The 10,000-nt window shown below is 39.6% G+C and overlaps 1 protein-coding gene across 2 annotated transcripts in view; it reads left to right on the top strand.

Annotated features, from left to right (window-relative positions):
* LOC115222313 (sialate O-acetylesterase-like) overlaps positions 1 to 8,139 on the top strand; it is an 88,674-nt gene extending 80,535 nt beyond the window's left edge. Inside the window, exons 10-11 of one of the 2 annotated variants that reach the window (XM_036511225.1) lie at positions 7,640 to 7,900; positions 8,110 to 8,139. In XM_036511225.1, coding sequence (XP_036367118.1) covers positions 7,640 to 7,870 — 231 coding nt within the window. In that variant the 3' untranslated portion in view covers positions 7,871 to 7,900; positions 8,110 to 8,139. Of the gene's footprint in view, positions 1 to 7,639; positions 7,910 to 8,109 lie in introns of those variants that run through there. The other variant, XM_036511224.1, reaches the window with a different exon arrangement.
* The last annotated feature ends 1,861 nt before the right edge of the window (positions 8,140 to 10,000 follow it).

The raw sequence follows: 10,000 nt of genomic DNA, 5'->3' as shown, positions 1-10,000 counted from the left end.
AATTACTACAATGGTAATTGTCATCTTACCAAAAGTTCATAGGCTGACTATGAAGAAGTGATTCTGGTGCTGTGAAATCATGCATGCGTTAATTTCCACTCCTCTCATTAATAACTGTATTGTTTCCTTCAGGGTAAACTGATGTCTCACTGTTCAAAGACTAGTAGCGACTTGTCTAGAAAATGGTCAAAATTTGACATCGTTGTGTTATCAAGAACCGGCAAAAAGATAACGGATTTAGACCCCAAGGACATTCATACTGGCATAGATAATAACATTAGGAGATAACGTTCTAGCTTTATCAACAATGCGAAAGCAGGCAGCTGAATTTAGAAGGGGAAGGGAGAGGATTGGAGATGACCGGTGGCTGGACGTCCTGCAACTGCCACCACCGAGGAAAACATTGATCGTATTCACCACATGGTGAGGCATGACACTCGATTGACTATAAAGCAAAGAAATTAACAATATCTTGTGAGAGAGATGAGAATATTCTGCACAATAAACTTGGTATGACGAAGGTGGATGCCGCGTCTTCTGACACCAGATCAAAAGTGTGCCAGCTTGATTACAACGCGGGAAACCTGACATTGAGGCAGATGTAGCTGGTTTCCTTAATCATTTTTTAACCCACGATGAGTGTTGGGTTCGTCACACTGAACTAGAGATAAAAAGATAATCCATGCAGTGGAAACAGCCTTCCTTACCTACTCTAAAGAAGACGAAGGTCGTTTCATCTGTGGGGAAATTGCTGGCCTCAGTTTTTTGGGATGCAAAAGACATTGTTTTTACGGACTATCTTCAATGGAAAGAACTATGCGAATTTGCAAATGCGGCTACGAAAGTTTATCAAGAACAAATGCCCAGGAAAACAGTCGAAAGAGAGTCTTATTTTATCGAGTCATTTGCGCCAGCACACGTCCTTCGTATCAATGTCTGCTGTACATGATTGTGGCTTTGAACTGGTTGATCTCTGCCCCTATTCTCCTGATTTGGCTGTATCAACCGCTCCTCAACATGTAGCATTTGGATATATCGTACGTTCCCCAACATAAAAACGCACTTGGCTGGGAACCAGTATCACAGTAAAAATGACGTCCTATCTGCTGTTAATGACTTTTTTTTAACAACACGTTGAAAGCTTGTTCACCAATGGGAACATCGATGGAAGAAGTGTGTGGACCGGAAGGGGACTATGTTGAAAAAGAAACCTCATTTTATAACATTGTGTGAGAGTATCTTGCTCAGCCTATGAACGTTTATCTCGATCCTCGTAGTCTTCGACAACCTCTTTGTCTTCCTGACTAAGTCCTTTCGGTATCCAGGCCATTATGGTTATTAGTGAAGTGAATGATCTTGCAAAGTTTTCTTTTATTCCTCGCTGATCTTCTTGCTTCAATCCTGTCATTTTATTCTCCGTCACAGCTTCTGGCAGGTGTTCATTTCAGATTCATTTGAAGACATGCACAGAGCTAACATCCCACTACGCTCTTTTATCGATGCAGTCATGTCTGCGTTTATATTCTTTTCGCGCTAGCTTACTGCATTCACTTAAGCGATGCTTAATACTTTTCGTTCCCTTTCCCGCCGATCCCGCTATTGTTCTATGATTCAGTTTTATCAGTCTTTACTTTTATCAAATTCGTTCTAATGGCTTGCTCCTAAGTGACAATAATTAATGATTCGGTTTCCGCCTGACAGCCACAACCAGAATTCTTTATGTTCAACATTCTCGGATTATTGCATGAATTGGCCTGTAATTCCTTCTCTTTCCACTCGCTTGTTCTGTTGTTTAATATGACAAAACTGACACGCAATCATTCACATTCAATCCAGTATATTATGTTCTCTCATAATAGCGTTTTTGCTCCTTCTGTCTTTATTTGTATTACTCTGTGTTCAAGAGGATCCGGAGGTTATATCTCTTATGGGCGTAAAACACAGTACCTCCGTTAGAGATATTACCTCCGGAACAATACAGCAATTCATATGCCTTTTCATATTATACTTACATTTAGTACGACACACAGATATCTATTCTAATATCTACTCTTGTATGTATTTTTGTACGTGTCTCTATAAGCAGATACATATATAAATAAATAAATAGATAAATAAATATATATTTTTTTTTCCCCGTTTTCGTTCTCGTCCTGTTCCACGTCTCTGTCCTTCTGTTGTAACAAAATGGCTTTTCCGTTTTCGTTTCTGTTGAGTTTTACGTCTTTTTGTGGTGTCCTGTACGTATATATATTTATATATGCATGCATATATACATGTGGATGTCGGTACGTACATATATATTTGTATGTATGCATATATTTTATTTATTACACTATTGCCTGACAGCGCTTCGCGTCGTGGTTCGTTCGAATTTTCGAATTTTCGCTTCGTTCCGTCTCTTATCCTCCCAGTATTGTTATATATATATATATATATACCTATATAAAAATAGATAGATAAATATAAATACATGTAAAAATGTTATGTACACACACATTTATATATGTGTGTGTGTGTATGTAGTTATGTGTATGTGAGTGTGTGATTAAAAAGTTCCCTTCGCAACCACACGGTTCTGAATTGAGTCCCACTGCGCAATATCTTGGGCAAGTGTCTTTTAATATTGTCTGGAACTGATCGTTGACTTCTGGCAGAAACTGTGGGGAAACCCGTCGTATATATGTGTGTGTATGTGTGTATGTGTATGTATGTGTGTGTGCTTGTGTTTGTGCCTCCAACACCTCATAAGCGCTGTTGGTTTGTTAACATCCCCTTAATTTCGGCGTTCAGCGAGAGTCCGCTAAAATAACTAGCTAACTTTAAAAAATAGTCACTAGAGTTTATTTGCTCGACTAAACACGTCAAAGTAGTGCCCCACGATGACTACAGTCCAATGAATGAAGCAAGGAAAAAATACACACACACACACACGCACACACACACTCGCACACACCCGCATGCACATGCAACATGATCTTGTCGAAGAGTATATTTTTTTATTGTATGCTACTAAGTGCGTGTATATATGCGTGTATATATATATATATATATATATATATATATATATATATGTTAATAAAATAGAACATATGCATATATATAAACATATATGTACGTACCTACCTCTACATGTACATATACACGCATATATGTGTACAGGACACCAAAAAGACGTCGAACACATAGAGAGACGAAAAACATAGACACCAAACCAAGGAACAGGACAAGCAAAAAGAAAAAAAGAGATACAGGACAATAAGCACAACTATATATATATATATATATATATATATATATATATATATATAATTGTGTGTGTGTGTGTGCATGTGTCTGTGTATATATGTATGAGTGTGTCTGTATATATGCAAAAGTGAGTGTGTGTGTATGTGTGTGTGCGTGCACGTGTACGTACGTACATATGTTTCTTTACTACCCACAAGGGGTTAAACATAGAGGGGACAAACAAGGACAGACAAACGGATTAAGTCGATTATATCGACCCCAGTGCGTGACTGGTACTTAATTTATCGACCCCGAAAGGATGAAAGGCAAAGTCGACCTCGGCGCAATTTGAACTCTGAACGTAACGGCAGACGAAATACGGCTACGCATTTCGCCCGGCGTGCTAACGTTTCTGCCAGCTCGCCGCCTTCGTACGTACGTACATATCACGTGATCACGTGACCGACCAGACCATTGATGTTGTTACACATCGCTGGTCACAATGCGTCTGCATTGTTTTAGCCTTCGAATGACGCCACCCCGCTGGCTAAGCGAGCAGGCATACAGAAGAAAGAGTGAGAGAAAATCTGGTGAAAGAATACAGCAGGGATCACCCCCACCCACCCCTGACGGAGCCTCGTGGAACTTTTTAGGTGTTTTCGCTCAATAAACACTCACAACGCCCGGTCTAGGAATCGAAATCGCGATCTTACGACCGCGAGTCCGCTGCCCTAACAACTGGGCCATTGCGCCTCCACGTACGTACATATATCGGCACGAATGATGACAAAATACCATTGCGTCGACTGAACCTGCTTTCTTGGTATTTCGATCCGTCACGACTCTTTCCTTACACATTTTGTCTGCATTGACCTTTGTCCTTCTCAGAACGAGAAGAAAAGCATATAAGCAGACAAAGAAACGCGGTCAATATAATCGACTTAACCCTTTGAAGGAGCTGTTCCGGTATATTGGCAGTCCATTGACTGCGGCAAGCAGTGAAATAATGTAAGAATAGTCACCATTGATTTTCATGGCTACGTTCTTGAATTCCTCTTATCATATTTCCATTTTGCTTAACAAGTCATTCTAGTCCAATAATAATTAGCACGTGTTCTGTAGTGGTATGGTGCATTACTATTTCATTTGTAGATGTGTGTGAGTGAGTGAGTTTGTGTGTGTGTATGTGTGTGTGTGTGTGTGTGTGGTGTGTGTGTGTAGATCTGGTGATGCCAACACAGGAATATAGATCAGAAAACAAGAATGTGAGTGTGTGTGTGTATGTGCAGGTTTGGTGATGCGAACACAAGAGTATAGATCACAAAAACATGATTGTGTGTGTGTGTGTGTGTGTGTGTGTGTATGTTTGTGCGTGTGTGTGTGAGTGTGTGTGTATGTTGTGTGTACATGTGTGCATATGCAGATTTGGTGATGCGAACACAGGAATATAGATCACAAAACAAGAATGTGCGTGTTTGTATGTGTGTCCAAGAATACTTTTTCTTAATAATCGACACGAGTGACTCAAGGGTGAAAAATGAGACGAGTGACTCATGAGTGGAAAGTGACATGAGTGACTCATGGGTGGAAAGTTATCTGCGCTGATAAAGGCCAACGTACGAAACTCTCTGTCCTTGAGTCACTCTGCTGATTATAAACAAAAAAACTATGTACATATGTGTGTGGGTATATAGACATACATACCATACATACATACATACATACATACATACATACATACATACATATATATATATGCACACACACACACATAGATATATAGATATTTTAGCCACAAGGACTGAAATTTTCTGGGTAAAGGGAAATTCGATTACATTGACCCCAGTACTCTACAGGTACTTAATCTATCGATCTCCGAAAGGGTGAAAAGTAAAATCGACCTCGGCGGAATTTGAACTGAGAACGTCGTGGCAGACGAAATACCGCTAATCATTTCTCCCAGCTCACTGCCTTGATATATAGATATAATATGAGTGCCGTGGTAGCTCTTAGGTATGCTCCAGGTTACGGCTAACAGCATCAAGTAGTATTAAGCCTCTAATGATCGCTGAGTATCAGCAAACTCGTTGTAATTCTTCTGATAGGTAACACCGGGTTCACTTCACTGGAATATGTAGAGGAGGCCAGTCGATTAGATTGATCCCAGTACATAATTGGTACTTAATTTATCGATTCCGAAAGGATGAAAGGCAAAGTCGACCTCAGGAGAATTTGAACTCGGAACGTAAAGACAGACGAAATACCTATTTCTTTACTACCCACAAGGGGCTAAACACAGAGAGGACAAACAAGGACAGACAAAGGCATTAAGTCGATTATATCGACCCCAGTGCGTAACTCGTACTTATTTAATCGACCCCGAAGCGTAGATTTCAATCATTTCTAAAGAATACGGAGATATGTATGTCATCAAAATTTTTTGCTCGTAATTTTACAGTTAGTCAAGGCGGCGAGCTGGCAGAAACGTTAGAACGCCGGGCGGAATGCTTAGCGTATTTCATCTGCCGCTACCTTCTGAGTTCAAATTCCGCCGAGGTCGTCTTTGTCTTTCATCCTTTCGGGGTCGATTAAATAAGTACCAGTTACGCACTGGGGTCGATATAATCGACTTAATGCCATTGTCTGTCCTTGTTTGTCCTCTCTGTGTTTAGCCCCTTATGGGTAGTAAAGAAATAGGTATTTCGTCTGTCTTTACGTTCCGAGTTCAAATTCTGCTGAGATCGACTTTGCCTTTCATCCTTTCGGGGTCGATTAAATAAGTACCAGTTACGCACTGGGGTCGATATAATCGACTTAATGCCTTTGTCTGTCCTTGTTTTTCCTCTCTGTGTTTAGCCCCTTGTGGGTAGTAAAGACATATGTATTTCGTCTGACTTTACGTTCCGAGTTCAAATTCTGCTGAGGTCGACTTTGCCTTTCATCCGTTCGGGGTCGATTAAATAAGTACGAGTTACGCACTGGGGTCGATATAATCGACTTAATGCCTTTGTCTGTCCTTGTTTGTCCTCTCTGTGTTTAGCCCCTTATGGGTAGTAAAGAAATAGGTATTTCGTCTGTCTTTACGTTCCGAGTTCAAATTCTGCTGTGGTCGACTTTGTCTTTCATCCTTTCGAGGTCGATAAATTAAGTACCAATTATGTACTGGGATCAATCTAATCGACTGGCCTCCTCTCCCAAAATTTCGGGCCTTGTGCCAATAGTAGAAAAGAAAAAATTACAGTTAATCAAACAGCAAAATTATCTGGTAGTGCTGAACAACCATCTATAAAAATAAAGGGAAAATATTTGATGACGTACCTGTCACCGTATTCTTTATAATTATTTGAAAAATATGTATATACTCTTACACCACCTTGAAGGGTTTTAGTCGAACAAATCGACCCAGGACTTATTTCTTAAACCCCGTATTTGTTCTATCGGTCACTTTTAACGAACGGCTATGTTACAGAGATGTAAACACACCAACACCAGTTGCCAAGTTGTGATGGCAGGACAAACAGACACACAGATGCACACACATAGATATATACAGATATATGTATACAGTACGAGATTATTTCAGTTTCTGTCTACCAAATCTACTCACAAGGCTTTGGTCAGCCCGAGGCTATAGTCGAAGACAATTGTCGAAGGTGCCACGCAGTGGGACTGAACCCGGAGCCATGTTGCTGATACGCAACTTCCTTATTTCTTTATTGCACACAAGGCGCTAAACATAGAGGGGACAAACAAGGACAGACAAAGGGATTAAGTCGATTATGAGAATATGATGATGATGGAAGCACTCCGTCGGTTACGATGACGAGGGTTCCGGTTGATCCGAATCAACGGAACAGCCTGCTCGTGAAATTAACGTGTAAGTGGCTGAGCACTCCACAGACACGTGTACCCTTAACGTAGTTCTCGGGGATATTCAGTGTGACACAGAGAGTGTCAAGGCCGGCCCTTTGAAATACAGGTACAACAGAAACAGGAAGTAAGAGTGAGAGAAAGTTGTGGTGAAAGTGTACAGCAGGGATCACCACCATCCCCTACCGGAGCCTCGTGGAGCTTTAGGTGTTTTCGCTCAATAAACACTCACAACGCCCGGTCTGGGAATCGAAACCGCGATCCTATGACCGCGAGTCCGCTGCCCTAACCACTGGGCCATTGCGCCTCCACGCTATGAGAATATAGCTTGCCATGAGTTCGTATTGGATGCTACATTAAAAATGCATCGATTTTCTACATTGTCACGTGTGAGCTGTATATAATTTTCTCATTTATCCACCGTTTTTGTCTCCTCAGTTTGATGCCACCTACCTAAGATTGTTACCAGGTGAGTGTAAAGAAAATCTTCTATACCTCACAGCCATTAGAAAATATCTTCCGTTTATTCCATTTCCTGTAGATTTCCTGTGCTAAACACAACGAATGTCGAAACAGCATGTGGTTAAGCATTGAATCATCAACCAACGAGAACCAGACATCGATTTTTCTCTCCAGCAACGTGACATGTTATGGAGAGCGTGTGTGTGACATACGTTATGCCTGGCAAGAGAGTCCCTGTCCACTGAAGAAATGTCCAATCTATAGTCAAGGAACCAATCTTCCAGCAGCGCCGTTTTGGCACCGATTTTGAAGAAATACACTACTTTATTTTCTTCTTCTTTTTAAAAAACAAAAAAAAAACAAAGAAATAAATAAAAAATATAACATCAATAAGAAACCGATATTAAATAATTTCCTTAACGTTTTATTAAAATATAATTTATTCTGCCAAAGTTATCGTTTTTGTTGCTGTTGCTGCCAATGTTGTTGTTGCTGTTGTTTTTGATGTTGTTGTTGGTTTTTCTTCTCCTTCTTCTTCTTCTTCTTCTCCTTCTTCTTCTTCTTCTTCTTCTTCTTCTTCTTCTTCTTCTTCTTCTCCTTCTTCTCCTTCTTCTTCTCCTTCTTCTTCTTCTTCTTCTTCTTCTTCTTCTCTTCTCTTATTCTTCTTCTTCTTCTCTTCTTATCTTCTTCTTCTTCTCTTCTCCGCTTTTCTTCTTCTCTTCTTTCCGTCTTCTTCTTCTTCTTCTTCTTCTCTTCTTCTTCTTCTTCTTCTTCTTCTTCTTGCTTAGATAGGGTCAGCCCTTATCAGCAAACCTCATGATCCAAGATATTACACTGCCGCAACCCCTGTTAGTTTTTTTCTCTTTTTCTGTTGTTTTTGTATTGTTTTCTTTTATCTTTGCTGTTTTTTTGTGCTATAACGCCATCGCTGATCAAAGTTCACCATGTATCTATATGCCTGGGCAAGAATTTAGAAAGCTGCTAGCTGATTACGCATGTAATATTTTCCTTTTTCCGCCACCGATGTTTATCTAAGTGAAAGGCCACCGACTTGGGCCGATACATCTTAGCGCTAGTCTCGTTGCAATATTAGAGTCTGGAAGTAAGAAACCAGTTCAGATACCATAAAGCATCTTGCCCAACCTGCAAAAAGTTCCACGGTTTTGGGTTGCTACCATTTTATCGACCTTAAAAGGATGTCAGAAAAAACAGGTCACGGCGGGACTTGAACTCGGGAACCAGTGAATCAGTGCAAATACCTCGAAGCATTCTATCTAACGCACTCACTCCAGCGTCAATCTGTCACCACCTTTCTATTTTCATATTTTTTTATGTCAAAAGCTATACGTTGGATAGCAGGTAGCTATTTCAGGGAGTTTGAGATTTTCTTTGTGAAAGATCCAGCGATTACATCAAGGCTCTCGTTTCATTTTTTAGCCACCTGTTTAAACCTCTGACTACTCTCACTTGCAATACATTCGCCTATTCCAACAGAAATATACATCCTGACTAAAGCTTATTCTATTTCGTTTTTGGATTTGGTTTGCAAGATTCTTTATATGAGTTCGTGTGTTGAAGCATAATCAGATGTGTCTGGGGAGAGTCATTTTCTTTTTGTGCCTTATAATGTAACACACTCACCGGTAAAATTTCCACTTATTTCTTATTTTTATTTTCCTAAAAATTTCGTTGTGTCTTATTGAAAATGTCGCAAGACGCAACGAAAATTTTAGGATAATAGAAATATGAAATAAGTGGAAATTTTACCGGTGAGTGTATTACATTATAAGGCACAAAAAGAAAATGACTCTCCCCAGACACAACAGAACATACTTCCTGATTTAATCTTAAATACTCATTTTATATGTTGGAAGCCTAATCACACGGGTCACTCAAAAATTAGGTTTGTAAATGACATTTACACCTAATTACACTGACATATCATGAACTAGGTTTTAAAGTAATTTGAAATTACAAATGCATTTACAAAAACGCATTTATACTATGAACGCTAATTACGCCGACCATTCATAAAGTAGGTTTTAAAGTGACATAAAATCATACTTCAATAGCAAAGGCCAAATCTACAACTAAGAAAGTGAAAGGAAGAATTGTTAACTCTCTCAATATAAATAAAGCTGAAGTTGTCTGTGTATGGCAGGTTTAGTAGCCTTCAACTAACACTATCCCCTCCGAGACCCTGCGCCGCAAGTTGACTAACATTAACAGTATGATAGAAGAAGGCTTGCTCTTCCTTCCGTAGAAGAAAAACTTCAAATCGGACCATGTTAAGACCAAAAATTATTTACATCAAAAAGGTGCTTTTTTTCTATGAAAATTCCTATATTTTTACGATTTTTTGACTGCTGTGTCGCTATTTCTTTGGTGTATTTCAACCAGAAAAATGTTCCCTTAAAGAGAATAACAAGCTACATAATGC

Source organism: Octopus sinensis, linkage group LG19 (genome assembly GCF_006345805.1).
Source record: "Octopus sinensis linkage group LG19, ASM634580v1, whole genome shotgun sequence".
Lineage (NCBI taxonomy): Eukaryota > Metazoa > Mollusca > Cephalopoda > Octopoda > Octopodidae > Octopus > Octopus sinensis.
The sequence above is the reverse complement of the archived record's forward strand: the minus strand, read 5'-3'. Positions and strand labels throughout refer to the sequence as shown.